Here is a 26881-nt window from a genome sequence, read left to right as displayed (position 1 = left end):
TATGACTTTGTTAGAGCAATCGATTAAATAATTATCGATATTATAGTCTAAAGTACGCGCCCACTATTTACAGCTATGTGTGTTTTTGTTATTATTTACTACATTTTAATTGACTAAATCAAATTCTAAATGTGAAATCATAGCTGTTGAGCTTGTATGAGCTAGCAACTAGCAAATATATATTAAATATAATTTAATCTGACAAAAAACTAATAAAAAGTCTTATTTGTAAGTACTTAAATTTTAATTTGTAATTTTGTCTGTAAGATTTCTTATCATAGTTTTAAATGAACCTCTTTTTACGCGGTATTTTAGCAATCGTCACGAAAGCCGAAACTGCACATCGATATAGTTAATAGTTATATACGGTCACTCTTAACTCTCAGCTGTTGGAATAGTATGTTCCGTTTGTAAATAAATGAAAGAAAACAAAAACAATTAACAATATTAATTTTTGCTTTCTTCGCAATAATCTATAAGAAATGTTTGACCTGAACTTAGCTTGCATATGGTAATTCGCTTAAACTTCAATATTTTGCGGTAAGTTTTTAAGTTCTCTAATAGCTCTTTCCTAATGTGAATTCTTATATTTAGGTTCAATTTGAAAACAAAAAGGAAGAAAATGGAAGATGATGTGATAGTAATAGTGCCGAAGAAAGCACCGAAATCAGCTAAAATATATAAATGCCCAAAATGCAGCTATCAAACCAATCGCGCCTACAATGTTCAACGACATGTGGTCAACCACTACGAAAAGCCTCCAAGGGAACTGCAGCACATTTGTCCATATGCTGGCTGCTCCTTCACAACATTGCGTTGGGATAATCTCATACGTCACCGACAGGGAATACATCGTGAATCGACTAAGATTAAAAACAAGAATGAAATTAAAATGCCATTTCAAGAGGACTCCACGCTCAGCGACGATGGAAATCTATCAACTGCACCAAGTATTGAATATCCAGTTAATAAAGAAGAAGAGGAAGAAGAATTTGTTTCTGAGGAGGATGACCAAGCATCACTGCCATATGATGAGAATGGCGAGTCAATGGAAGAGTATCCAGAACCAATAAGTGAAACACATTCAAAACAAGAAACCAAAATCAACAAACAAAATATTGTCAAGCCGAAGTAAGTAAAAATCTATTTGACATACAGATATGTACAATTATTAATAATTTGTTTTATTGCAGAAGAACCTATCAGAAAGGCAAAACAAAAACGTATGAATGCAACAGCTGCAGCTATCGTACGACTCGTTGTTATAATATTAAGCGACATATTGTCAAGCACATGGAGAATCCTGGTGCCGGTGTCGAGCTGCATGTCTGCATTATTGCTGGCTGCAAGTTTGTAACGCCTCGCTGGGATAACCTATGCAGACATGTGAAGAGAATACATCCCGAAACTGTTAACAAAAAACCAAATGGAAGATAAAAACAATAAACTAATGATTTGAATTGAATCTTCTCTGATTTATATTTATTTATCTACAATTAAACTTAAGCTTATTTATCACAAACTTTTACTGTGTGAAAAGGGAATTGCTCATAGAACCTGTACCTGAAGCGCTGCCCGTTGTATTCAAGCCCAACATGGAGGTATCTCGCTGCGAGGCAGTGGCCATTCTTTGGTAGCGCGCTATGTGATCCAGGGAATAGGGCAGAATAGGACGAACACTGTGAATTTCTAAGAGTGTTAAATTATCCAGCTTGGCGTAGGTGCCTTCGCCCTTGATGAAGGCATCGATAGAGGTGCGCAATTTCGATTCACGTATGTCGAAGATGTCCTTAATAATAGTCCGCAGCTCCTCGCAGCGTGGCACATCATCTGGAGCTGTGCTCATGACCAGTTGAGCGACAACCATATAATGTTCGCAGGGCATCTTTGTGAAGAATCTAAGACCGATACAGATAATTGAGTAAAATATACAGATTATTATCATTTGGGAACTCACTTGGAGCGCTTCTCTTCCTCCTTAATCTCCTCCAATGTTTCCAGCTCCATCCATTCGGGCGGAACAATTCGGCATTTTTCTTGTTTTCGCAAATGTGTGGCAAGCCACAGCGGCACAAAAACTGGAAAGCCAGCGCGAAACGGACCCACTGAGCCATAAACCAGATGTAGCGGTTCATTTGAGAAGTTGGGAATTATACTAATCATGGACTTCTCGCCAATAAACTCAATAATTGAAGGATCCATGTTTATTTTGTATTTATGCCAATGTAAATAAACAATGCGAAAAAGTTATCGATGTGTCTAAAAAAGCGCGCCAATAAGTGCGATCGATAGTAGCCGCAGCAAACATTAGCTGCCTGCTATGTTACAGCCGTTACTTTTTTGCGTCTTTAAATAGAGCTTGCGTCAAACAGCAATTAAATGAAAATATAAATAAATGCATCTAAACGGCCCTTGAACGGGTTATCAAATGCAGGATGGCAAATGACTAAGAATTGATTTGCTCAAATAAATGTTATTGCAAATTCCAGGCATCACGTATACCGTAGGTTTAGCGTCATGATAAGCGCATGAATGCCAGACATGATCAAGCGTTCAAGTTCAGCGATGCTTAGGCACACACACCCATACACACACACTAGAAACTGTACCTAATCCCTACGTAATTAGCCAAATCTAAATCTGCTATGCATTGCATAAACAATGCAAGTGATTGCACAGCGCGATCAACTCTTATCAGCATTGTCTATCTCTCTTTCTGTCTCCCTTTCTCTTCTCTTCTCTTTCTCTCTCGCATTTCATTTATTTGTTGCTGTTTTAAACTAATGTTTAACCGTCAATTAATTGTATATAAGGTTACAACAAGGTCATGCAAGGGTTAAGCTTTACAATTCGTAATTTTACTGCAGCCAAGGGAAGCTTTGAATCCCAAAATAGAAATCGAATTATATATAATTCGGACAGCAAAATAAATATTAACACGCATAACGACTTATTGACAATAAAAATGCCTGATAAAACCGGACCCAGCTAGCTAGAACTGACTTGCTAATGATAGTACTTGGTCTAGTTCTCTTATAAGCTTTAGCCATGTAAATTTTTCACTCCTTGATCCTCAAGTTAGATTATACAAATGGAAACTGAAGTGAATTTCCAAGCAGTTGTAATCTTAACTCTACTGTGGAGCTCTAATGAAGCTTCCAGCATGCTTTCGCACATACATAATGAGCTGCAAGTGTATACAGATTGATTATAGAGCAGACTCGGCGATTTTCTGATAAGCCAAGCTTTGTGGACTCTGTGGAACCTGAGCACACTTGATTTTTTGAAGAAAACTGCGAGCTGAGCGAGAGATTGGCATTAGTGCTCGTCTATTATTGGCTGGGTACGGATCTGCTGCTGGCTACGGCGGGAATCTCAAGAGGCCAGCGGGAAAAGAACAAATTCAACTGTTTTTCCAGTTGCGACCTGCATTTTGCACTGATAAGTCACAGCAGCCGGAAAGTGTGCGGCGGAGTATTTGGCCGTGCAATTAGAAATTTTGCTTCAGCGCTCTTTTTCGGCAAACGCGAAACGTGTTCTCTGTGTTCATCTCTCTACGGTAAGCTTACGCTTTATTTATATATATATATATATATATGAAAGTATATATATATATATATATATATATATATATATATATATATATATATATATATATATATATATATATATATATATATATGAGGAGTATATATAGAGGTGGCTATTTGATAAGCCCCGTCCACATAGACGTCTACATCGTTGCATCCAGATAGCCACTGCATTTCGTGTGGCTCTTCAAATTAATCTACTAATCAGTTGTGAGCCGCAGAGCGCAGCGCACACAAGTCCAAGGCCCAAAGGGAAGGTGCCACAAAGCACTACTCATCACATCCTATTCAAGTTCTTTAGCTCTGCTCTCAAACTATGTGCTAAACAAAACTTATTTAGTCAAGTGATATTGATTCGTGTGCATTGCTTTCTCTACGATCTGTAAACATATAGCATCGATATCGGCAACTGATTTAGACCAAACAAAATGGCCGACACGGAGATCATTGTGACCAATGCCGCTGAGCCCTCGACCAAAGCCAGTCTCATCGTTGTCTCCAATCGTTTGCCCTTCGTCTTGACGCGCAATGCTAAAACTAAAGAGCTGGAACGCAAAGCTAGGTGAGTTAAAATATTTTTATTTAAAAATTTTACTTTCAAAAAAAAAAAAAAAAAAAAAAAATATTGTGGCCAAACTGAAAAAAAAAATTTTTCAAATTTGTTTTATGTAAAGTTTTGGCAGAAATAAAGTGTGGCAAAATTTAAAGCTTAACATAGAGATTTTAAGAATATATTTAAGAAATAAAATAAATTTTATTATTTTTAAATCTGCTCAACATAAGTGATAATTTTAATCTACAAATATAATTAATTAAATAACGAAAATAAGTTTCGGTTCGTGAAAATATATGTGATGTTTACAAAATTTGCCTAATCTTTGAACATTGATAATTTTAAAATTTTTCTATCAAATTAAAAAGATGTGAATATTTTTACAAAATATATTTTCGCTAAGTTAACTCAAATAATTAAAAAAAATAATAATAATAATTTTAGATACAAAGTGTTTGCTGGAAAACTAAAAAAAGAGTGCACATAAGAAAAAATTGGCTTTTCAAGAAACTTTCTCGGATGCTTTTTAAATCTCTAATGGTTCAACTTCGGTTTTAATCAACAGAATTCCGTAACATTTTAAATTCAACTATCTCTAACAGATTTTTGTGTAATTTTCCAACACTGCGTAGCCAAAAATAACAGTAAAAGTTCATTGTACGCATAGGACTGTACTATGCCTTACATCGAAAAACAAAACTATAAAACACTACAGATTAATAACATAAATTATAATATAAATATTGGCAGCGAACGAGCTAATCGAAATCTCGTAAAACGAGAGGGAGAGAGAGAGAAACTTGAAAGCAAGCAACGCTTCAAGACTTTGTTTCGAAAACTAAACCAATTCAATTTGCATTGGTGATAAGACGAGAGGAGTACAGCCCCCTCATTAGGGAACTGAAATACCTACCTAACAGCGGTCCATATAATCGTGATATTGTTTCCACACGCTTCATGTGATTAGCGTCTCTCATAATAAGGCTGTCAACTGTCTTATCAACGCAAAATACACAGAAAGAGAGAGATAGAGAACGAGAGGGTGGTATTTGAAATGCAAAGTCTAGTAAACTTTATTTGAAATTAGAAAACAAATTCAATAATATGAGCGAGCTAGCTAGACCTTATCTCTGAGAGCCCATTAGGCGGTTTTGACCCTTGCTGCCTAACGACGAAGACGTCGAGGCAATATTGCTTTAAAAGGGGTCATTACTATAGGCGTCATTTCAAGGCTTTCATAACGAAGCGAACCTGACACTGAAAAAATCGCAAAAGAAGAAGCAATATCACGTGCACTCAAGCTAATCTAGTTCTGTTCGCTCTCAAACTGACCCTACCCAAAAACTGAATTGGGGTACTATTTTTTATACACTAATTTTTATTTGTTTTTTTATTTAGTATTGTTTTTGGTCTCTGAGCCAGAGTCGAGGTTATTTACACTTACGCCGTATCAGGCTGGGCCTGTTTTTTATGGTATATTTCTTATCAGTGCGGTTAGCGTCGGTGTCATTGTGATGCACTCTGCATAAAAAATGGGGCTGGGTCTGAATCTGTTGCATATATATGACGGACATATATGTATATGCATAAGTGTGTATATAGCAGGTATTGTCCGGTTTTGCCCGTGTCTAATGTTTGTGCTCATTGATCTGTACTACCTTGAACCATCCATAAACATTTAAAATACATGTTTGCCAGTACAGACTGACAATCATTCAATTAGTCAATCGATTAGTCAATAAATAGGCATTAAAATTATTAATTTCGAATTTCTTAATCCTTAACTCTCAAAAAAATTTAAATATCAGTCAATTGGGTCAATCCCACAGTAGGTGGGATTGGATACTTTCCTTTTTTATGGATTGTTACAGAGTTATGACAAAGTAGATTTTAGCCAAGTTGTAATCCATTATATAGTGAGGCAGATAATTAGATAGCTAACTAGTCAATCAGACACTTGATTAGGTGGTTAGTTGCTCTGAGGACGAGTCATCCAATCAGCACGTCAATCAGTGAGTGTCAATTGGTAGCTCTCCGTTGATCAGATTGACTTATTGACTTATTCTAAGTTATACACATTATATCTACTTAACTGAACCCCATTCAATCATATCCATTGCAGTGCTGGAGGTCTCGTTACGGCAGTCTGTCCGGTTGTTATCAAAGGCAGCGGCTTATGGGTTGGCTGGGCAGGCATACATCTGGAGGATCCCAATGAGGCGATACCCGAATCGAATCCCTACGATCAGACGCCAACAGCGGGCCTGAAGTCCGACCAAGTGGTGTCGGTGAACATCGATTCCAAGATCTTTGACAGCTACTACAATGGCTGCTGCAACAAGATGTTCTGGCCACTCTTCCACTCGATGCCGGGACGTGCGAACTTCGGGGGCGAGCACTGGAACGACTATGTGGCCGTGAACAAGCACTTCGCCGTGCGAACCATCGAGGCGCTGGAGAAGTGTCTGGCCAAGAACAACGGAAGCGAGAAGAATCCACCAATCGTCTGGATACACGACTATCATCTGATGTTGGCCGCCAATTGGGTGCGTGAGCATGCCGAGGAGAAGAATCTGCCCTGTCGATTGGCCTTCTTCCTGCACATACCCTTCCCACCATGGGACATCTTCCGTCTGCTGCCCTGGTCCGATGAGATACTGCAGGGCATGCTCGGCTGCGATCTGGTTGGTTTCCACATCCAGGACTACTGCCTCAACTTTGTGGATTGCTGCCAACGCAATCTGGGCTGTCGTGTGGATCGCAACAACCTGCTGGTGGAGCATGGCGGTCGCACTGTGCGCATCCGTCCACTGCCTATTGGTATACCTTACGAGCGCTTTGTCAATCTTGCCCAGAATGCACCCAAGGTGCTGAAAACCTCCAAGCAACAGATTATTCTCGGCGTCGATCGGTTGGACTACACCAAAGGCCTGGTGCATCGTCTGATGGCGTTCGAGGCGCTGCTGCTCAAGTATCCACAGCACAAGGAGAAGGTCAGCTTGCTGCAGATCTCTGTGCCCTCTCGCACAGACGTCAAGGAATACCGTGAGCTGAAGGAGGAAGTGGACCAACTAGTCGGACGCATCAATGGCCGTTTCACCACTGCCAACTGGGCGCCTATTCGATACATCTACGACTATGTGAGCCAGGACGAGCTGGCCGCCTTATATCGCGATGCCGCTGTCTGCCTGGTCACCCCGTTGCGCGATGGCATGAATCTGGTGGCCAAGGAGTTTGTCGCTTGCCAGATTAACGAAGTGCCCGGCGTGCTGGTCATTTCGCCGTTTGCCGGCGCCGGTGAAATGATGCACGAGGCGTTGCTCTGCAATCCGTACGAGGTGAACGAAGCCGCTGAGGTGATTCATCGTGCCTTGACCATGCCCGAGGATGAGCGAGTGCTGCGTATGGCGCGTCTACGTCGTCGAGAGGCCGAATGCGATGTCAGCCACTGGATGCGCTGCTTCCTGAAGGCCGTGGGTGCTCTGGAAATGGACGACGTGGGCACCACCATTATGCAGCCCGTCTCCGTGGACGACTTCGATGACTACTTACTCAAGTGAGTGCATTTTTGATATTCTCTTGTTGATGCACTGACTCTCGTTTCCTCCCTTCAGATACATCGGCTACAATCACAAGCTTGCCCTGTTGCTGGACTACGATGGTACTCTGGCGCCCATTGCTCCTCATCCAGATTTGGCCACGCTTTCGCCTGAGATTAAGAATGTGCTGTTCAAGCTGTCTAATCACTCGGATGTCTACGTGGCCGTCATCTCTGGACGCAACGTCGATAATGTCAAGAAAATGGTGGGCATCGAAGGCATCACCTATGCGGGCAATCACGGTCTAGAGATTCTGCATCCCGATGGCAGTAAATTTGTCCATCCCATGCCAATTGAGTATGAGGACAAGGTGAGTCTATTGCTCAAGGCGCTGCAGGATTCGGTGTGCCGCGATGGCGCCTGGGTGGAGAACAAAGGCTCGCTGCTTACCTTCCATTACCGCGAGACACCCACCCAGCTGCGCGCGGACATGGTCGACAAGGCGCGCAGCCTGATCGAGAAATATGGATTTAGGGCGACGGAAGCGCATTGCGCGCTCGAGGCACGTCCACCTGTGCAGTGGAACAAGGGTCGGGCTTCCATCTACATATTGCGTACGTCCTTTGGCGTCGACTGGAACGAACGCATCAAGATTATCTACGTGGGCGACGACAATACAGATGAGGATGCCATGGTGGTAAGTAGAAGAGAATATTTAACTGCTAAATAACTCTTTACTAATTTTTGTAATTTCTCTCTTTAATAGGCTCTGAAGGGTATGGCACGCACGTTCCGTGTCACCTCATCGGATATTGTGAAGACAGCTGCCGATCATCGCTTGCCCTCGACTGACTCCGTCTACACGCTGCTCAAGTGGGTGGAACGGCACTTTATGGGCCGCAAGGCGCGTGCCAATTCGTTAACGTATCGCCCCACTAGAGGCGATGGCGTCCAAATGCAAATGTCTCTCGAGGTAGCCACGTCAGCTAACAGTTTGGACGTTTAACCAAAACACACACATATACATATATCTATATATATACATTGTAAGATCTTAAGAATTAAAATAAATAAAAAGCAATTTGTACCTTAAAACATGGCATGGTCACAGTTATCAAATTAAAATATATATATAAATTTACAATCGATTTGGTTATGCTATGGAAAGTTGATACAATTTATAAACTAAGCACAGCTAATAACTAATTATGCGATAACACCAGCCAGGATATGACGAAGAAAAACAAAAATATGGGATAGACTGCGAGTGGCTTGCGATGCGGCGGTTGGCTTTGACCCAGAAAGATAAACGAAGCTGCACAATAAAATAAAAGAAAATAATAATTAATGAAGGCATGATTTATCATACACCATATGTCTACTTACCGTATGTAGCCCAGGCAAAGCCTAGTGTCGTGGTAACAAAGCGTAAGAAGAAAAGAAAACGCGTCTGACTGGATAACAATATGATACGACAAATGATTAAGGAAAGAGCAATGGGTGTTAGGCAATAGCCGAGCACGCAAACCGATTGGAAAAATGAGCTGTTCAACAAAGAGTAAATAATGTAATAGTTAAGTAAATACAATAGTTGCTGTTTGAGCTACATACATATTGCCACCAAGCAGTTTGGAGTTGAGCGTTACAATGGCTGCACCTATCCAAACAATCACAAAGACCTGCGCGAATTCGGGTCCATTATCAGACATGCTGTCCGCAGACGAGGAGCCTTGCAGAATGGTAGCCATAAAGGTGCACAGCACCAAAGGACCCCATAAATCCCCTGTAAGAAAAAAATGTAAACATTACAAACTGCTGACGCATACATATTGCAGTGGCTTCTGATGACGTACAATCGCGCAGCAGACTCGACTTCTCTTTGGGATAGAGCACATGATAGAACTTTACGCCAACAGCGCGTATATCTCTCAACACCGTTTCACGTATGGGCTCGTCCAGGGTGTTATATTCGGGCACTCCATGTTGTGATGTTGTTGTCGTGCGTTTGCCCGGTATAGACATGTCGCCCTCCAAAGAGGGCGATGTATTGACGTCCTCAAACATCTATGAAACGAACACAGTTAATAGAAGTTCCTTGGCAAGGAAATGTTTCTTGTCTTCGGCTTAAGCACTTACATCCAGCCTGGAGTCCATATAGAAGCTTTTATTTGTTTTTGCTACGCACAGGCATAAAATAATATATTTTTTTAATGAAATCAATTGCCAACACTTTTTTCAGTCTGTTATCGCAACATCGCCTATCGATATTAAACAGAACGAGATATCGATATTTTTCAAAATCTAAAAATGTAATCGAATTAATATAGTTTTTAAATGTTTTGATTTCAATTAAAATTTAAATCTTTAATCATATACATGTACATATATATTACACATTTAATTTAATATATAGCTAATTATAACATTACATTAATTTATATATTTACAGAATCAACTTTCAGTTTAACACTAAAAGTCACTAATGTCCAGTATGAGCGTTTATGTGCGCTTTTAGATAACTAGCTCGAGTAAAGGCTTTTGGACATTGTGGACATTTGTGTGGACGCTCTCCAGTGTGAGACCGTATGTGCCTGCCAAGCTCTCCTTTGTCAACACAAGTTTTGGGGCAATGCGGACACTTGAATGGATGCTCGCCCGTATGCGTGCGGATATGCCGCTGCAGCTGCCAGGCGAGAACATATTCCCTTGGACAAAGTTGACATTTGTAAGTACGTTCACCATTATGATATCGCATATGCTCCTCAAGCTCGGCCTCCTCAATAAAATATCTTGTGCAGCTCTGGCATTTGTAAGTCTGTTTGCCTGGATGCGTGGAGACGTGGTACTGAAGATCCGTGTGGCGCGTAAAGGCTCGCGTACAGTGGGGACACTTAAACGGGCGTTCACCTGAATGGATGCACATGTGCTTGCGGAGATTTGAAGCCTGGCTAAAGGCTTTCGGACAATGCGGGCATTTAAATGGCTTCTCGCCTGTGTGGATGCGAATGTGCGAGTTGAGATGACATTTTTGGGAAAACCTTTTTGGGCAGTGTGGACACGTAAATTGCCCCTTTTTGGTCTCTCTCCTAGGAGAATGTTCTGTGGCAGCATTGGATTCGAACTCTTTTTGGTTCGCTTCGTCATCTGTCAGCGGATTGGATTCAACTTGTTGCGCCTCTTGTTCCACTTTGATGCAACCTATATCCATATCTAGGTCTGACCGTTCCCAGTTCTCTGTTTCCAGCAATTCTGACTGTATATTTGCTTCGCTGCTCTTCAGCTGAAGGTTAGATGGATTTTGATTAGATACAGCAACAATGGAACTGCTGTTATCATTGTCTTCTATTTTGCATGCATTTTGCTCCTCTTGTAAATTATACTCAGTGCCCAACAATACGTATGTGTCCGCCTCTGGTACTTCAACCTTTATTGCATCTAGCATTTCACTTTTTTTTAAGTTCTCGCTAAGCACCTGATGACTTTTCTCGCACCTGCGCTTGAATGCAAATGCAGTTTGTATATCACAAATGCACGAAAGGCACATTTTCTGTGGCAGCTCATCATTTAAATTGATTGTGATGGAGGCGACGCACTCACAGAGCATTGCGGCCAAACTAGGTTCCCGCTGATCGGTGAATATATCCACGAGAGCTACCGAGTTGGTCATGCATGTGCGGCAGATCTGCTCCATGGCAAATGTTGTATATACGACCTGCTCTTCAACAACAACAAAAGATGGACAAGTTGAAAAATATCGCGAATTACAAAAACACTTGACGATAGTTGGTCTATCGATGCTGATAAAACAAATATCATTAAGCCAGTAGATTGGCTAGAGTAATAAATGTGAATTTACTATTAACTGGATTAAAGGAAAATAATAATTATTTAGAAAATATAAAATAGCTTACACCTTTTAGAGATAGGGGAATCTCAATGTAAACAAACCTTGACAAGTGGCGTCTCTTTTTAAAAGTTTGACTGCGCCTCTTATCAGTGAGTAGCGTTGCCAACTGTATGCAAATAGTGGCAGCAGCGCAACGCACGTTTGGCAACGCGTGCACATATGTATTTCGCACAAGCAAAGCGAACAGCAACAAATAAACACACGCATTCTAGCAGCAGCAGCAACCAGTGCATAGAGATATTGTGAAAACAATGTGTTAGACAGGCGTATGCTAACTGAAAGTAATATTAAATTTGCGGTTTAAGACGGTAAGATGCCGAGCGAAAACACAGCAGAGGCAGCAACGGAGCCAAAATGTAGCAATGACAAAGGTGACGCTGACGCTGACGCAGACGCCGTGCCAGAGGCAGGAAGGCGTATGCCATCGGCGTCACCGTCGACGTCGTCGTCGAAGTCTGCGCGTAAGCAAAACATACAATACGGCCTGACCACAAAGGTGGCACTTTCACGGCTGCACGAGGACATTGAGAACGTGCTGCTGGAGCATGAGCGGGCGAGCAGAGCAGAGAGGTATGCTTGCGTACGGGCACAATCAATGACCTCTAAGTGTAATAATACCCAACTTGTATCCCCTACTCTTCAATTAGCTGCACTTGTAAATTTCGTGCGGCATTCATGAAGCGCTATGACAGCCCCCTCGGCTGGCTATCAATCGGCACGACGCTGGTGACAAGCGGCGCTCTCTTGATCACAGGCATGTTCTGGCCCGCAATTTGTTTGCTTATCATTCTGCTGGTGGATTTATATGTGGTCATTAGGGAGAGTAATTTGCGACGTACGGAAATCTTTCGAAAGACTCGACATGCTTTGTCGGAGCTGCGGCTGGCCGAGCAGCATCTGAGCGACAATTGGCATGAATCGAACTATCCGCATCTAAATAACCCCATGTCTCCATGCGTCTCACTACAGTGGACCTATCGAGATGGGCATATAGTTAATCTGCCCTGGGCGCTGTTGGTGCGTGGAGATTACATTGTGCTGCGACCGGGTCACATATCGCCTGGACCCTGCCATGAGCTGCAGACTAAACGGTTTTTCAATACCAGCGAAATCTATGGCATCTCTGCGGCGCAGCTTGGCGATCCGCCAGTCAAACCAACGGCACGTGCGCCGCTGCCCGATTTAGTATGCTGCCTCGAGCGCACGCCGTATTTGGAGAACTTACGTTTGTGCCTAAAGAACTCGCTGAAACGACCCCCAACCATTTACAATCAACAACGCTATTTGGTAAGAGATCATTACTAATTCAAACAATTATTCTTTATAAAACTGTGCTCTTTTGTCTTAAGCTGGTGACAAAGTACATACAACAATGGGGGTTTATAAGCGCCTTGGTCATCACTCTCTTTGCGGGCCTGCTGCGTCTGCACGGTTATGGATTGTCCACGGATGAGAAGCACAATTGGCGACATGTTCTGATTGGCTCACCAGCAGCGGCTGTTATACCCTTGTTGCCATTGGTTTTTCCAGTGCTGTGGATTTCCATGAATCTGTGGGGCATTGCGCGACTGCAGTGCTTCCTGAAAACGCCGCAGGCCATACTGGAGAAGTGCACCAGTAAATCGTTTGAGGACCTAGATATAGATACACCAGGCTATGACTACGATAGCATTTCGCTGCTACGCTCCAATGTGTTGCGCATCTGGATGCAGCTGTGGCAGGGTGACAGCGAACTGTTGCCGCGCTCGGCCAATCTGGTGCAGGTGCTTGGCTCCATATCTGCGCTTTGCTGTGTGGACAAGAAAGGCATCCTCTCATGGCCCAATCCCACTGCCGAAAAGGTTTTCTTTCTGCACAACACCGAAGAGGAGCCGCAGGACGGTGGCAGCCAGCTGTCTATGTCCACGGAAAGCGACAATGTCGGTGATCCGGAGAACAAGGAGCGAGGGGTCGTGGCAGAAGTACTCGATCTCACTCACGATCAACACTGCCCCTTCCGCCTGGAATTCGACGATCACGAGTGGAAGGCGCATATCAAATCACTAAAGCCTTTGGGTGAGTCAGAAGAATATCTGTATTGATGTTTGTTAAATCGAATATCTTCCTAATAGGTCTGGCCATTCTACTGAACACCTGTTCGCCGTTGACCCACGAGCACTATGCGCAGTTCTGTGGCCATGTCAGCGCCGTGGCCATGCTCGACAAAGATCTGGTGCCCGTCACGAATCGGTATGCGATGTTTGAGTCCAGTATGAAAAGCCTATTGCATGGGTACGTAGTTCATTGCCATAACATTGCTATCATTGTTGCCTTAACCAAAACAGAACCGATTCTTCTTTTATTACGATAATGATAATTGATTATCTATATACATTATCTATATACAAATTTGGTCTTGTATTGTTTATTTTAATTTTATTATTATTATAAGGCATATATGCATTGCGTATATGCGCCAAGTCTGGGTTGCCCACGTTTATTGTGGGGCAACGCTATAATTTTTGATTTTTGTTTTGATTGCAAAACACCCGACACTTCAAATTGGATTGATAAACTCCCTAAAAGATATAGTACAGTATATCTATATGTAAACAAAACATGCAATTGGTAAAGTTATACTATTCTTAAATCAATTTAATCATTTCTGACTTTCAGTTTAACAAACAATCGAGAAATCCATTAAGTATTTTAGATATGCGAATGATTTCTTAGCTAAATTTTAATTGGCTCACTTTGAGGCAAATTATTTATTTATTTCATTTTTGTACATAAATCCTAAAAAATTCAGCAAAACATAACAAATTACATGACCTCTTTACTTTTTCATTGTATTCATATATATTTCTATTTTTGTATATATAGATATATATATTAAGGTTTTATTTAATGTTGATTTTGTACATTCTCATTGTTTGTTATATGTTGTTTGTCAATGGAACGCACTTTTCGTCCATCCCATCCGTAGCACTACATACGTTTGTCTAATGTTAATTGGCATGCTATTTTAAGTAACAACAATTATTATGTTGCCAAGAATGCTTCAAATACAGTCGGCCCCCATCCAAACAAACATCCCTCCCAAATGCCCCCCATCTAGTATATATACAAATCGTATATATATACATATTACGCTTGAATGCCTCGCATGCTCTCACACACGCACCCACTCAGCCATCAGCCTTCGCAAGTCCAGCAGTTGGTGCCAGTTCTAATCGGTTTTCTATATATATATTTATACATGGTGTTCGATTTGTTGAACCAGACGCTGTCTGTGCGAGCTAGCCAAACAGATTGGCTTCACCGATCATGCAACGGATCGTTTTGCACTGGAGGGTCAATTGGCCAGCTATAGGCACTTGGTAAGTCGGAGAGAGACAGACAGAGAGAGGCTTATACGTGGCTGGTCTGCCAAGATAATATACAGACTAACCCATTCCATTTCTGGTTTATGCATCTCCCCCTTCTTTCGCAGCAACCGGATGTTGTGCGTCGGGACATTCGCTTCGCTCGCCAGCTGCAGCTTTCGAGCAAGGTGAAGGTGCCCTTTCCTCATTCCTTGTCGGTGGTGATGCGTGAGAATCCGGGCGGCTATCTCTCGCTGTTCACGCAGGGCACGGCGGACATTATATTAGACTGCTGCGATGACTTCTGGGATGGCAAGGACTTGCGGCCGCTCTCGCCACAGGATCGAAAGCGTGCATTGGACTTTTATCAGCGCAGCGCTTTGACTTCGTACTGCACAGCGTTCGCCTATCGACCCTTGCGCCATGGCATCCATGGAGCGTTGAGTGGGCCGCTGCACAGCAATGGACAGATTGCTTATCTGGAGTTGCCGCCAGAGTCGAAGCTGCGCATGCAGCATGTGGATAAGTCGCATTGCGACTTTGAGGGTGGCCACCATGTGAAGCTGAGCCACAGCATTAGCACGGACTCGCTGCTGTTCTCGGAGAGCAAGGATGAGGATTGCAATGATGTGGAGGGCTGCTTTGAGATGCAGTGCCATCAGGTGTTCATTGGCATGGTCACCATGCAGTATCAGGCGCAGAATGACATTGTGCATTTGGTGGAGCGACTGGAGCGAGCGTGCATACGCTTCGTGCACTTCAGCAAGGAGAACGAGCTGCGGTCGCGTGTCTTCTCTGAGAAGATGGGTCTGGAGTCCGGCTGGAATTGTCACATCTCGTTGCTCAGCGAACCAGAGCCGGAGCGAGAGAAGCCAACGGCTAGCAAAGTCAAGGAATCGGACAATCCGAGCAAGTCGTCCAAGCATGCGGGTAAAATAATCAATGAGACCAATACAACAACCACCAACACCAATACCAAAACCACCAGCACCACCACAGATACTGTTGCCATTCATTTACCCAGTGACCACGTCATGCACATTCAGCAACCCGATGGGGATGTTACAGGCACGCCAATCGCTAAACAGACTACTGATATTATAGGTGATCCGCCGGATGGACCTAAGCTGAGCTACTTGCTCGAACCGCCTAACAATTTGGAGTCCTCAAAAACGTTAAGCTGCTCGGCGCCCGGTGCCATATCGAATCCCGATGAATGCAATGTTCCAGCCGAAACCTCAGATGCAGCTGATGGGCTAGATGCAAGCAAAGATAATGATGAGAATGCGGAGCTAACAATCGAGGAAGAGCCCGATCCCGAGCGGCATAAGCAGCGACATTCCCTCGACTCGGCTATGGATGAGAACTGCCGCTCACTGAGCACACTCACGGAGAGCACCGATCAAAGTGCGCCCATCAATTTCGACATGTCGAATCGTGCAAAGCTGCCGAGAGGCATAGAGAACATTCGCCCACATCTGGAGCAGGTGGATAATGTGCCGCTGCAGGTGTCGCTATTCACAGACTGCTCGGCGGAGGCCACTCGTCAAATGTTGGATATCATGCAGTCCTATGGCGAGATTGTCGTCTGCCTGGGCAGCTCGGCGAGCAACGACAATGCGAACATCTTCTTGCAAGCCGACTGCAGCATTGCTGTGGAGCCCCTCTACCCGCAGGTCTGCCAGGATGTGGATGCCTATACGGAGGCTAATATACAGAACAATAAGCTGCACTGGCAACGCCAATGCCAAGGCAAAGATGCTAAAGATGAGCCATTCGTCAGCGAGCAGCTGCTCGAGTGCGGCAGCGGAGCACGCGCCATGCAATCACCTCCGCACACCGTCTCGCCCATCTACTTGAGCCGGCTGCTCAACTCTCTGCCCTGCTCGATAGCCATATGTCGCGACGACCCGCTTTCGCTGGTGGCCATAATTGAGCTGTCACGCCGCTTCTCGCTGGGGCTGTGGAATTGCATACAGTTCTGGGCCTGCTGTGCCGGCTCTATATCGATATTGAATGTGCTGTGCGCGTGCCTCTCGCTGCCGCCACTGCTCACCCCGCTGCTGGGCATCTATTTGATGTGTGTTCCGGTGCCATTGATTGCCATCTCCCTGGCGCACATCGATCTCGATCCCAAGATTATGAATCGTGCTACCAGCAAGAAGCAAACCGAATATGATTCGCGTGCCTTTGCCTTTGTCATGTGGTGCTACGGCTGTAAATTCCTAGTACCCGTTGTTGCGGTGGTGCGTGCAGGGCTTAACTTTATCAATTGCCTCGCATTAAAGCTACTTTCTTGCAGCTCATTGGCTACTGGATGTGCATGACGCAAACGTTGGCCAGTCGCGAGGAAGAGGCTGGCTCCGATGAGGTAGAGGATTTTGAGCTTGAGGTGGAATTTTATCAATGTCTCTATATAGCGCGCAGTTGCGCTTTGTTTGCTGTTCTCCTGCATTTTGGTAATTAAATTTAAGCTAAGTATTAGATAGACAACGACTATATTTAGTGGGCTTCACAGGTGTAGTTAGCAGGTCGAAAGAGCTCAGAATCACTTAGACAGATTATATAATATAATAGCATAAACAACATATAATCAAACTTAACTTCTACAGACTTTAATTTACTTTTACTCAAGTTCAGTGCGACCTTGAATCAATATCTATAAATGTAACGTCAGATTAATACTAAATGACAAATATTAACTATATGCTAGCCTTCTTGTGATAAGCTTTTGATTTTGGTTTATAATTGTTTCGGTTTATCTAAATCACATATTTATTAAACATAAAGATAAGCTCGTATGAGCAGACCATTTCTATTTTTATAGATTAGATAAACATTGTCATACTATAACCAGTTTTAGTCATTGCTATTTGTTTATATACAAGCGATTTAATTACTGCTCTTCCCCTCTCTTCCCAGTTCTCGTCTCTTTGACATTTGTGCATCGTGATCATGCGCTCTGGCAGCGCAATCCATTGAGGAACCACATTTGGGCATTTACCTGCTTGGCGGTGCTGCTGCTGCACGGCCTCATCTGTGGGCTGCAACTGCTGTTGGATGAGACGCTGGATGGGCTACTGGCGCAGCTGTGGATACCGCTGCTCGTGCTCTTTGGCAGCAGCTTGCTGAGTCTCATCGTCAGCGAGATGGCCAAGCTGCAGGAGAACAAGTGAGTTCAATTAAATATACATAGGAGGCATAATTAAAATGCTAAATAATCTGTTTTCCTTTGCAGAGTTAATGCGCGCTATCAGCGTCGAGCGCGTCTTGATTTTGGCACCAAGCTGGGCATGAATTCGCCATTTTAAAAGCTACCTAAAGGACGCCTGCTTGTAGTAGGATGTGCCAAGCATCTGTACATATATACTTCGTTATCCCATTAGCCCAGACGTTTGCTTGTAATCTAATGTTATGTTCGACAAATGACTTTTCATTTTATAATTTAAGTTTCATTGTGTTTCTGTGAATATCTGATGAACTTTTAATTGTGCAACTATTGCAGCATATTCGTGACTCGCAAAAAAAAATCTGTTCTTTTATGTTAGTTTTCAAAACGTTCGATTTTATTGTTCCTTGTTTCACTGACAAACACAACTTATGTACTAACATTCGAAAGACTTGCAATTATTATATGGAATATACGAACACTTCTGGTAAATAAAAAACAAAAGACAACTTGTATGTATATGTGTGTGTAAATAAGTAAAAGTTTTCCTTAAAAGGCAAATTTGTAGAACTTGCTCTGTTTCCATTCCCCTTTTCCCATATACTATGTATACTTGAATCCATATTTTTCTTTCGATCCGAGAATGAACTAAATCAACAATCGTATAGCACGCCTGACTAGGTGTTAATCGGCTCTGGCACGCCCTAGCTGGAATCATATATTGACCCACATCCATAGACTCTGGTTGACATATGCGCCATGGCTTTATTTTAATCTACATGTTTTAATTTGGGTTTCAGAGATTTGATCTTAGGCCCCATAGGCGTTGGTCTATTATCGAGGCAAATAGTACTCATATTGATTAGCACCTTTTGGTTTTACTAAGCACACGACTTGTATTAGAAACCATGAATATATTGGGTTAATATTATTAATATGCACTATAATTTTTTTTTTTTTTTATAATATTGTATTCATAACAATATTTATGTATGTACATTTTTTATAGTAAAAACATTAAGCGTCATATAAATATAATTCTGTTAAAAAAAATCAAAATAAAATAGTATTGTTATATATAGGTAATTAAGTATATTATATTACAGAGAAGCTTAATTGATATATTCTCAGATGGAGATTAAAATAGTTGTATTCAAAAATTTAAATACTTGTATATACTATATACATAAATCAGAATGAAGTTATACAGTAAATACTTCTTTATTTTGGAAGCACAAGTTCATAATTAAATTGTTGTTAATAAAAAGCTTTCTAATTGGTTGCAAAATTGCAGACACACGCCACAGCCACAGCTCGAGCAGACTCCAGTTATGTTAGGCGGACAGACTTCGTTTTTAAGTCTTTCCATATTTTGGATACGCCGCTAAAGAACATAACGGCAGATGCAGAGGCATATGTGGAGTAAGAATCAATTAGCACCTCAGCCTCGAAATGAAAGTGCTGTCCATGCAGCATGGTCTATGATAACCACAAATACATATATATGTATATGTATCTCGTTGTATATATATCGTGCATATAGAGCACTTCTAGTAGCACCTTAAGTGGGTCATGAAAAAACGAAATCAAATACCAGATCGCTCAGAGACATTAAATAAAACCGAATCCGCGCAGCGCAGTTCAGTGGATTCGAGAATATCGCGCAGTGCAATGCACACGGTTGACGGAGCTCGAGCGGATATGACGAGTGCGTAAAAGCTCGGTTTATAAAAAAGGAGCAGTGTGTGCGATATCAAATATAAAGAAGTGTCCTGTGTTAATATAAGATCGAACTATATATAATATATAATGCCAGGAGCCGGCGCAAAATTTGCGCTGCTTTTGGTCATTGGCCTGTTGATCGGCTCCATCTTGTTGCCCTCTCAGATCGAGGCCTATTCTCAGGTACTGGTCAGTGGCAGTGGAGCTGCTACGGATCAGGGACCGCGAATATTTAAAGCGCTGAATACGGACTTGATATATCCGAAAACGTGAGTTTAACAAATGAGTGCCTAAGGATTAGACATAAACCACGTCACTTTTCGCAGCTTCAATTCAAGCGAGAATGTGGTGTCCACGACACCGGGATTGCCCCTGCCCATACCCTACAACCATCAGCCGGAGCCAGCTAAAGATTCGGCTGCGCCTGCGGAGTCGACAGCAGCTGTGGAGCAGCCTTCGGCTGTGTTTGTGACGCCTGTCAGTGTGAGCACAACGGAACTGCCAATCGAATCCAGCGAGGCACCAGCGGAGGGTTTGATTGAGGCAGCTTCAACGGGACGTGCCGTGGACTATCGTCCTGCATATCCTTTCGGACAGCTGATATCGCCGCTGATGAAGGCGCGGCCCCAGCAATTTAGTGCCAAGCCGCGTCCTTCGCAGAATCACATCTATTCGATGGGCAGTCGCCCAAAGGCGCCCAAGGCTGGCTATAAACGTGGTATGTATCGGGTGGATCCGCCAAAATCCAGCACATATGTTGACTCATTTAATATTTGCAGGCCAAATAGATCGCTATGCGCCTGGCCAGAATGTTGCCGCGAACCTATTCAAGGCTCATAATCAACAGCCAGGCAAGTTGGCAGCTGGCTCGAATGTGGTGCCCTCGTACGTGTCCGGCAAGGATACCTACTCCTTTCCACCGTTGAATAACAAATATCCCTCGCCCTCGGATGATCCGAAGGCAGCTCAGCCATCGGATGCAGTTACCAGCTATTTGCCTCCAGCATCAGGCAACGACTTAAGCAACGCAGGCTATGTGTATCCTGGCCCAGTAATTGGCTCGTCCGGCTATTCCTATCCAAAGCCTGCTAATGGGGACAAAGTGCCCGCTGCTAGTACAGCGAGTGCTGCGCCTGCTGCAATGCCAGACGATGATCCAGGGAATGATGATGTGATTGGTGTATTGCCTGCCAGTGCCCAGGACATGATACCACCTTCTAACAATCAAGCTGGCAAGGATGCGGGCGCGGACGCAGCACCCGCTGATGCGGGTGGTTCCGATAGCGATGGGGATACAGGCGGTGGCGGCGATGATATGGCTCTGCCACCTTTGCAAACAGATGGTACTCGTCCCAGTGACGACAATAAGTATGATCCCAATATGGAATATGCTACACCACCGCCTGGCTGGTTAGAGTCGCATCCGGAATCTGCGGTACCAAAGCCAGCAGACCACGACCATGATCATGGTCACGATCACGATCACGATCATATCCCTGAGCACATTCCCGAGCACTATTCGGAGCACGAGCACGGTCACGATTATGTGGAGCATGCTCCACCTCCTCATTTCCATGATCATCATCACGATCACTACCCAGAAGTTTATCCCTCGTATGCAGATGTTTCGTATCCAGAGGTCATTTACGATCACCATCCGCATCATCATCATCATGTGGAGCCACCACCACCACCGCCACCACCGCCGCCACCACCACCACCACCGACTGAACCACCACCACCTCCACCACCTCCACCACCGCCGCCAGAGCCCCGTGTCAAGAAATACAGTTATTTCTATATTGGTCGCAAACTTTGGTACATTCCACTGTACTTCACAGTATGGTTTAGTTTCTACATTCTTTGGCTGATCATCAAGTCTATTGGCCGCCACAAGGTCAATTTGCCAAATCATTACGTCACGCGGCGTAGTTTGCCCGATTACTCACAGCAAAGTCGAGATGAGCTCATTAACGAGATGACAGTTAAAGTGCTGGATCAGATAGATAATTTTAGGCAAAAATATTTGAACTGATAAAAACGCTACAGACTAGTTACGGCTAATAAAACACCTATTTATTGTAAATTTCTCGTTTTCCTCAAATTTGAATATTCAGCTTTTGGCGCGCAGCTAAGTTGGCAGCACCAAAAATATTCCAGGCCAAATAAAACGTATCGATGACAATTTCGATTAATAATTATCAGCGCATGGTTACACTTATTTAGACACATTCGCTTGTGATTTGTTTACGTTTAGTTTTCTTTGCAAATAACATAAATAAAAGCAATTTGCCAAAATGTCGTATATGCTACCGCATTTGCACAATGGCTGGCAAGTGGACCAGGCCATACTCTCAGAGGAAGATCGAGTTGTTGTAAGTAAAGATACTTTCGCCGTTCCGTCTCGCCCAGCGAAGTCTCAAATTGGGTCGATTAACACCTTGAAACTATTTAGGTTATACGTTTTGGACACGATTGGGACCCGGCATGCATGAAAATGGACGAGGTAATGTACAGCATCGCCGAGAAGGTGAAAAACTTTGCCGTCATTTATCTGGTGGATATAACGGAGGTGCCCGATTTCAATAAGATGTACGAGTTGTACGATCCCTGCACAGTCATGTTCTTCTTTCGCAATAAACACATTATGATTGATTTGGGCACCGGTAACAATAATAAGATCAATTGGCCTCTGGAGGATAAGCAGGAAATGATTGACATTGTGGAGACGGTGTATCGTGGTGCACGCAAAGGACGTGGTCTGGTGGTGTCACCCAAAGATTATTCCACCAAATATAGATACTAAGCTTTGAATGTATTCATGATAATAAATAAGTCTACTCTGTAAAGCTACGAAATGAAACAAGTTTGTCTTTGGCAACTTTTTGTGTATATTTTTCTTTTGGTTTATTTTTTTTCCGTTTTTTTTTTATTTTTTTGTTTTTGTCACATTTCTCAATAATATCGCTAACATTTACATCAATTTTCTGTTTTCTTTTGTTTTTATATTTATAACATTTAACTAAGTTTTGTTTTAATAGCTCTTTGGCTTTATAACTGTATTTAATAGTATAATTTTTCGATTGCTTTTTGTCATGTTTTAAGTCATCTTTTATAATTATTTATTTTTATTTTTTATTTTTTACCAATTGTAATTGAAACGTAGCTAAAGGTACACGATTCATGGAAATCAGAAGTTTGGAATACTTATAAGAAATTTGTATTAGTACAAAAGTAAAAAAGCAAAGAAAGCTTTTTCAGAGATATAGAAAACTAAAAAAAAAAAAAATTGTAAATTGTAAATCGTAATTTCTAAAGTTTTCTTTTTTATATAAATTTGCTGAACCTTTTTCCAATACATTTTTAGCTTTATCCATTTATTATTGTTCATTTAATACAACAGCTCGGTTTTTGTTTTTGTATTTTTATGGATCTTATATTTTAATAAGCTTAGTTTAACAATTGGTTCTGCTACTCTTTATTTATTAAATTATTATTTTATATTATTATTATTATTTTTTTTTTTTTACTTATTAATCTTAGTTTTGCTTATTATTTTTCCTTACATTTTTTTTTTTTTTAGCTAAGTATTAATATATATTTTAATTTGCTTATTTGAAACAAATTTAATGCTACAATCGTTTCTTGAATTTTCTTTGACTTGTTTTTTTGTTGTTAATATTTCCGTACTTCAGCATATAACCAACAATTAAATATTTATATGTAAGTCAATATACATATATATTTATTCATATATGGTTGATTTATTTTTTGATATATTTCCATTTCCTAGGCGCCTGTTTGAGTTCGTATAAAATACTTATTAGTATTCAAAAATATCTGCTTTAAATAGGGCTTGATTTACACACTTATGCAATAGGATATAGGTACAAATTAGGCTCAGGCATGTGAGAAAGTCTCTAAATAGGTTTTTTTTTCGTTGAATACCTCCACCCAAATGCAGCTCTAGTTTATGTCTCATTACTACACATGTATATATATACATATATTTATGTATATGTATATATATTCATTATAAATATTTCTGTATTTTGATTTCAACATTGTATTTTTCCGTTTTGAAAAATACAAATTATTTTGCTATAACTTGTTCTCACTTGTGGAGCAAATGCATTTTCATAGAAAAATAGAGATGCGTAGGTGGGATGAGTTAGGAAATTGTTCATACTATTTAAACATATCTATGTTTAAGTAACGCTATATTTTCTTTTTGCTTATATTCGCTTTTGACAACAACTAATTTTTGTTTTCATGTTTTTTTAATAATATTAAGGTTTGCTTCAACAATTTGTTTTCGAATTTGTCATCAGAAAAAGTTTGGGGAAATGCTAGGAGAGTCAGCGTCGTAGATACAAACAAAACACATTTGAAAAGTAGGCAACAGCTATAGTTCGACTAACGCTTATCGAGGTCTTTAAGTTCTCATCTATATGTATTCTATATTTATATATTGTTTAGGCTTGTTTCTGTCAGTGTACATCAGTATGTTTTTAAAGTTTGCAAAGTTCTTCGCTGTGCACGATCTATATAAAATTCTAATTTACAATACTTCAAGTATTTATTAATATTATTATGATTTCTTTGTAATTGTAGTTTTTGCTGGCTGCTGTTTAAGACACTAGTAGAGTAATGATTTTTGGTTTCCATTTTAGAAATAAAGTGAGGGATACTGGCTGCTGGCAAACTACGAGTACTATATAGAAATAGTATATGTATACGTGTATATGTATAAACGTTCGCTATATATATATATATATATATGGATTTTGTTATAGATAGTGTGAAAAATAAATCCGAGTATCACTACTTAACTTTTAGAGTTCTATTAACAATAATAGACAACAGTCTCTAAGTACGAATACGTTGTTGCTCTTTTGCTTTGAATTCTTAATTTTCTTATTTTATTTTTCATTTCGAATTTTTCTAATTTTGCATTTCATTTTGCTATATCTCCCTTTCTTCTATGCAAACAAAATACGTTACGTAGTCCGCTTGGCTAGCAAATTGAAGGGGTGGCAGCCCTACTAGCTAGCGGGTTGACTACCCTAAAAGTCAGTTGTTAAGCTCTTGTTGGGGACTGCACGCATTGCAGCAGTGGCCACAAACTGGGCTAGAATAGCGTCTCCTTTGACCATTTTCTCGCAGTGCCGGGCAGGCTGGGATCCCGTTCCTCCACACTCAGCCCATCATTCTGCTCCAAGTGCTCCTCGTCATTGTCATCGTCGTCGTCATCCTCGTCCTCGTCGTTCGGCAGCCTGATGAGTGGCAGCTCTAGCATAACAGCTGTCGTTGCTGTCGTCTCGCTGCTGTGCTGATTCAAATTGTGGGCACTTTTGCTGGCGCCTCCGCCGCGCAGGATGAGCTCCTTCAAGGAGGCGGGCATGCATATGGTTTGCGGCCTGGTGGCTATCACTGAGTCGGATATGGAAGAGGCGCACGGATCGTGGCCCAGTCTACTGTTGGATGGCAGTTGTGCTAGATGCTGTGGAACTGTTGCTGCTCCCGCTGCCTGCGTTTGCGCCTGAGTCTGGCCAGCGGCAACATTTGTGGAACACACGTAATTATTGTCCATCTGTGGACTTGGACTGGAGTGACCCACACTGATGACTGTATTGAGGCTGCTGTATTGCGTTTGGGTCGCCGATTCACCACCACCAGCTCCGCTAGAGGGACTCGCGCCCACTGCAGCCCCAACATCCAGCATGCCCAGCTCGGTGTTGAGCGTGGAGCATGTATCCTCCTCGGTTGTTGTGGTGGTTGTCGTTGTTGTTGTCGTTGTCGTCTGCGGATCGCTGTGCTGCTGCAGCAGCTGGGCCCGTCGCTGCGGCGGACTGCAGACCACAGGCCCGAAATGCGTCTCGAGGGGCGGCGGCACAGGCTGCCCATGCACACCCAGAGCAACACGATCGCTGTAGGAAGCGCCAATGGTGCGATGCCGCTGTAAAAGTGGGCGCCTTGGCCGCGCGCCACCCATCATGGGCACGCCGCTAAGACTTAATCGCTTGATGGGCAGCACCACAGCCGGCTGTGGAAGGGGATTGAGCGGTTGAGCCGTCTGCCCAGCGGCCAGTGCCAGATTTTGCTCCTCACTGTCGCTGCTCAGCTGCTGCATGTCGTCGTCTGTGTCGGCGGCGCTCTCCTCCAGCCCAAACACGGAGTCCTCGTCTAATGAGCGCAGCTCCGAGTCTGGGCATTCCAGCGAGGAGATCTTAAAGGAACTTAATGAAGCAAGAGGCGCACGCTTGCCATCAGCCACCTGCGCGTTTTGCAGCACCTTGGCCGAAATGGTGCCCAGGCTGGCGCTGCCGCTGGCGGTGCCATTCAACCGGTCCAAGCTAACGGGCGTGCTGTCCACGCTAATGCTGCTGGAGGTGGCCGTTGCCGGGGCCGGCACAGCTGCATTCGCTGTGTAGGGATAGCTGTTGTTGTTGCTCTCCACATTCCGCTGCAGCTCGACCAGCATCAGTTTGCGACGTACGCCCAGTCGCAGCTCTTCCGACGGCGAGTCGCAGAAGTGAAAGGCCTGTTGGTGGTGGCTGGTGGGCGGTGCTGATTGCAGTGGCTTGGCCAGAGGCAGTCCCAGATCGATGGCTTCCGTGAGTGCGCTTTGATTGTAGGGATACACATCCACGGTGTCCGCGCTGATTGAGTGTATCTGCTGCTTGCGTCCGGCTTGGGCGCTCTCCGGATCATACGAAACGATGCTGTGCTTGCGCTTAATGCTGGGCGCGCCTAGGCCAACTGTCGAGCTCTTCGCTGTGGGCTCATGTATGCTGCGTTCCGATGGACACGGCGAGGCCTTTGGCGTCGGCTGTATCACCTGTATGTCCGGATAATAATAGTCCCAGTTCTCAATGCTCGATGTGCGCGATGCCGTTGACAACTTACGCTGCAGCGTTGGTGGCAGGTTGCTCATGCCCAGCGTATAGGCGGAAGTGCGTCGCTCCAGATAGGAGCTATCCGTACTGCAGCAGGTCATCGCGCTACTGCGACGTGAGTCGTGGCCCTGTGGAGAAACAGAGTTATGGTTGAGAGA

At 42.9% G+C, this 26881-nt stretch overlaps 9 protein-coding genes across 23 annotated transcripts in view; 5 read left to right on the top strand and 4 right to left on the bottom strand.

The window, feature by feature from the left end:
• The first annotated feature begins 94 nt into the window (after window positions 1-94).
• Window positions 95-1465, top strand: LOC108609728 (uncharacterized). The gene is made up of 4 exons (XM_018001449.2): window positions 95-228; window positions 316-540; window positions 595-1131; window positions 1194-1465. Exons 2-4 carry the CDS (start codon window positions 509-511, stop codon window positions 1435-1437), a joined length of 813 nt encoding a protein of 270 aa, XP_017856938.1. The 5' UTR covers window positions 95-228; window positions 316-508; the 3' UTR covers window positions 1438-1465.
• Window positions 1455-3099, bottom strand: Psf2 (DNA replication complex GINS protein PSF2-like protein). The gene is made up of 2 exons (XM_018003495.2): window positions 1958-3099; window positions 1455-1898 (listed from the first exon to the last, which is right to left on the bottom strand). The coding sequence occupies exons 1-2, from the start codon at window positions 2200-2202 to the stop codon at window positions 1526-1528; spliced, it is 618 nt and encodes a 205-aa protein (XP_017858984.1). The 5' UTR covers window positions 2203-3099; the 3' UTR covers window positions 1455-1525.
• Window positions 3100-3300: 201 nt separating this feature from the next.
• On the top strand, window positions 3301-8777 carry Tps1 (Trehalose-6-phosphate synthase 1). The gene is made up of 5 exons (XM_089464308.1): window positions 3301-3559; window positions 3985-4152; window positions 6266-7699; window positions 7758-8379; window positions 8449-8777. The coding sequence occupies exons 2-5, from the start codon at window positions 4019-4021 to the stop codon at window positions 8686-8688; spliced, it is 2430 nt and encodes an 809-aa protein (XP_089320434.1). The 5' UTR covers window positions 3301-3559; window positions 3985-4018; the 3' UTR covers window positions 8689-8777.
• Window positions 8778-8787: 10 nt separating this feature from the next.
• LOC108611052 (protein YIPF6) lies at window positions 8788-9958 on the bottom strand. Its single transcript, XM_018003494.2, has 5 exons — window positions 9819-9958; window positions 9536-9746; window positions 9294-9465; window positions 9069-9226; window positions 8788-8997 (listed from the first exon to the last, which is right to left on the bottom strand). The coding sequence occupies exons 1-5, from the start codon at window positions 9834-9836 to the stop codon at window positions 8885-8887; spliced, it is 672 nt and encodes a 223-aa protein (XP_017858983.1). The 5' UTR covers window positions 9837-9958; the 3' UTR covers window positions 8788-8884.
• A 97-nt stretch (window positions 9959-10055) lies between these two features.
• LOC108611051 (Parkin Interacting Substrate) lies at window positions 10056-11373 on the bottom strand. The gene has a single exon (XM_018003493.2). It carries the CDS (start codon window positions 11371-11373, stop codon window positions 10162-10164), a length of 1212 nt encoding a protein of 403 aa, XP_017858982.1. The 3' UTR covers window positions 10056-10161.
• Window positions 11374-11902: 529 nt separating this feature from the next.
• l(2)k05819 (transmembrane protein 94-like protein l(2)k05819) lies at window positions 11903-18617 on the top strand. 3 transcript variants are annotated; one of them, XM_018003487.2, is made up of 10 exons: window positions 11903-12159; window positions 12237-12876; window positions 12939-13644; window positions 13701-13860; window positions 14852-14948; window positions 15062-15863; window positions 16038-17179; window positions 17236-17392; window positions 17856-18105; window positions 18172-18617. In XM_018003487.2, the coding sequence occupies exons 1-10, from the start codon at window positions 11903-11905 to the stop codon at window positions 18242-18244; spliced, it is 4284 nt and encodes a 1427-aa protein (XP_017858976.1). In that variant the 3' UTR covers window positions 18245-18617. The 3 variants fall into 3 exon arrangements, with proteins under 3 accessions (XP_017858976.1, XP_017858975.1, XP_017858974.1); XM_018003486.2 differs by having other exon boundaries at window positions 13701-13818; window positions 15062-17179; XM_018003485.2 differs by having other exon boundaries at window positions 15062-17179.
• Window positions 18618-19591: 974 nt separating this feature from the next.
• On the top strand, window positions 19592-21910 carry LOC108611050 (uncharacterized). The gene is made up of 3 exons (XM_018003491.2): window positions 19592-20093; window positions 20151-20542; window positions 20604-21910. Exons 1-3 carry the CDS (start codon window positions 19912-19914, stop codon window positions 21857-21859), a joined length of 1830 nt encoding a protein of 609 aa, XP_017858980.1. The 5' UTR covers window positions 19592-19911; the 3' UTR covers window positions 21860-21910.
• Window positions 21911-22010: 100 nt separating this feature from the next.
• Dim1 (thioredoxin-like protein Dim1) lies at window positions 22011-22718 on the top strand. Its single transcript, XM_018003496.2, has 2 exons — window positions 22011-22199; window positions 22280-22718. Exons 1-2 carry the CDS (start codon window positions 22122-22124, stop codon window positions 22628-22630), a joined length of 429 nt encoding a protein of 142 aa, XP_017858985.1. The 5' UTR covers window positions 22011-22121; the 3' UTR covers window positions 22631-22718.
• LOC108611049 (uncharacterized) overlaps window positions 22707-26881 on the bottom strand; it is a 54593-nt gene continuing 50418 nt past the window's right edge. For 10 of the 13 annotated variants that reach the window (XM_089464295.1, XM_089464294.1, XM_089464296.1 and 7 more), the window contains exon 5: window positions 22707-26851. In XM_089464295.1, coding sequence (XP_089320421.1) covers window positions 24956-26851 — 1896 coding nt within the window. In that variant the 3' untranslated portion in view covers window positions 22707-24955. The remainder of the gene's footprint in view (window positions 26852-26881) is intronic. The other 3 variants (XM_089464303.1, XM_089464307.1, XM_089464306.1) reach the window with 1 other exon arrangement.

The sequence above is a fragment of the Drosophila arizonae genome, chromosome 3 (genome assembly GCF_054131065.1).
Source record: "Drosophila arizonae isolate 15081-1271.41 chromosome 3, UAZ_ARI_1.0, whole genome shotgun sequence".
In the NCBI taxonomy this organism is placed as follows: Eukaryota; Metazoa; Arthropoda; class Insecta; order Diptera; family Drosophilidae; genus Drosophila; species Drosophila arizonae.
The sequence above is the reverse complement of the archived record's forward strand: the minus strand, read 5'-3'. Positions and strand labels throughout refer to the sequence as shown.

Excerpts from the sequence above, each read along its gene's own strand:
- LOC108609728 (XM_018001449.2), top strand. The coding sequence starts at position 509 with ATGGTAATTCGCTTAAACTTCAATATTTTGCG. Across the intron at positions 541-594 it reads TTAAACTTCAATATTTTGCG|GTTCAATTTGAAAACAAAAA; the intron begins GTAAGTTTTTAA and ends TCTTATATTTAG. Across the intron at positions 1,132-1,193 it reads CAAAATATTGTCAAGCCGAA|AAGAACCTATCAGAAAGGCA; the intron begins GTAAGTAAAAAT and ends GTTTTATTGCAG.
- Psf2 (XM_018003495.2), bottom strand. The coding sequence starts at position 2,202 with ATGGATCCTTCAATTATTGAGTTTATTGGCGAGAAGTCCATGATTAGT. Across the intron at positions 1,899-1,957 it reads GAGGAAGAGAAGCGCTCCAA|ATTCTTCACAAAGATGCCCT; the intron begins GTGAGTTCCCAA and ends TATCGGTCTTAG.
- Tps1 (XM_089464308.1), top strand. The coding sequence starts at position 4,019 with ATGGCCGACACGGAGATCATTGTGACCAATGCCGCTGAGCCCTCGACC. Across the intron at positions 4,153-6,265 it reads GAGCTGGAACGCAAAGCTAG|TGCTGGAGGTCTCGTTACGG; the intron begins GTGAGTTAAAAT and ends TATCCATTGCAG. Across the intron at positions 7,700-7,757 it reads TTCGATGACTACTTACTCAA|ATACATCGGCTACAATCACA; the intron begins GTGAGTGCATTT and ends TCCTCCCTTCAG.
- LOC108611052 (XM_018003494.2), bottom strand. Across the intron at positions 9,466-9,535 it reads GTCGAGTCTGCTGCGCGATT|GGGATTTATGGGGTCCTTTG; the intron begins GTACGTCATCAG and ends TTTTTCTTACAG. Across the intron at positions 8,998-9,068 it reads CTTTGCCTGGGCTACATACG|CTTCGTTTATCTTTCTGGGT; the intron begins GTAAGTAGACAT and ends TTTATTGTGCAG.
- LOC108611051 (XM_018003493.2), bottom strand. The coding sequence starts at position 11,373 with ATGGAGCAGATCTGCCGCACATGCATGACCAACTCGGTAGCTCTCGTG.
- LOC108611050 (XM_018003491.2), top strand. The coding sequence starts at position 19,912 with ATGCCAGGAGCCGGCGCAAAATTTGCGCTGCTTTTGGTCATTGGCCTG. Across the intron at positions 20,094-20,150 it reads GACTTGATATATCCGAAAAC|CTTCAATTCAAGCGAGAATG; the intron begins GTGAGTTTAACA and ends CACTTTTCGCAG. Across the intron at positions 20,543-20,603 it reads CAAGGCTGGCTATAAACGTG|GCCAAATAGATCGCTATGCG; the intron begins GTATGTATCGGG and ends TAATATTTGCAG.
- Dim1 (XM_018003496.2), top strand. The coding sequence starts at position 22,122 with ATGTCGTATATGCTACCGCATTTGCACAATGGCTGGCAAGTGGACCAG. Across the intron at positions 22,200-22,279 it reads CAGAGGAAGATCGAGTTGTT|GTTATACGTTTTGGACACGA; the intron begins GTAAGTAAAGAT and ends GAAACTATTTAG.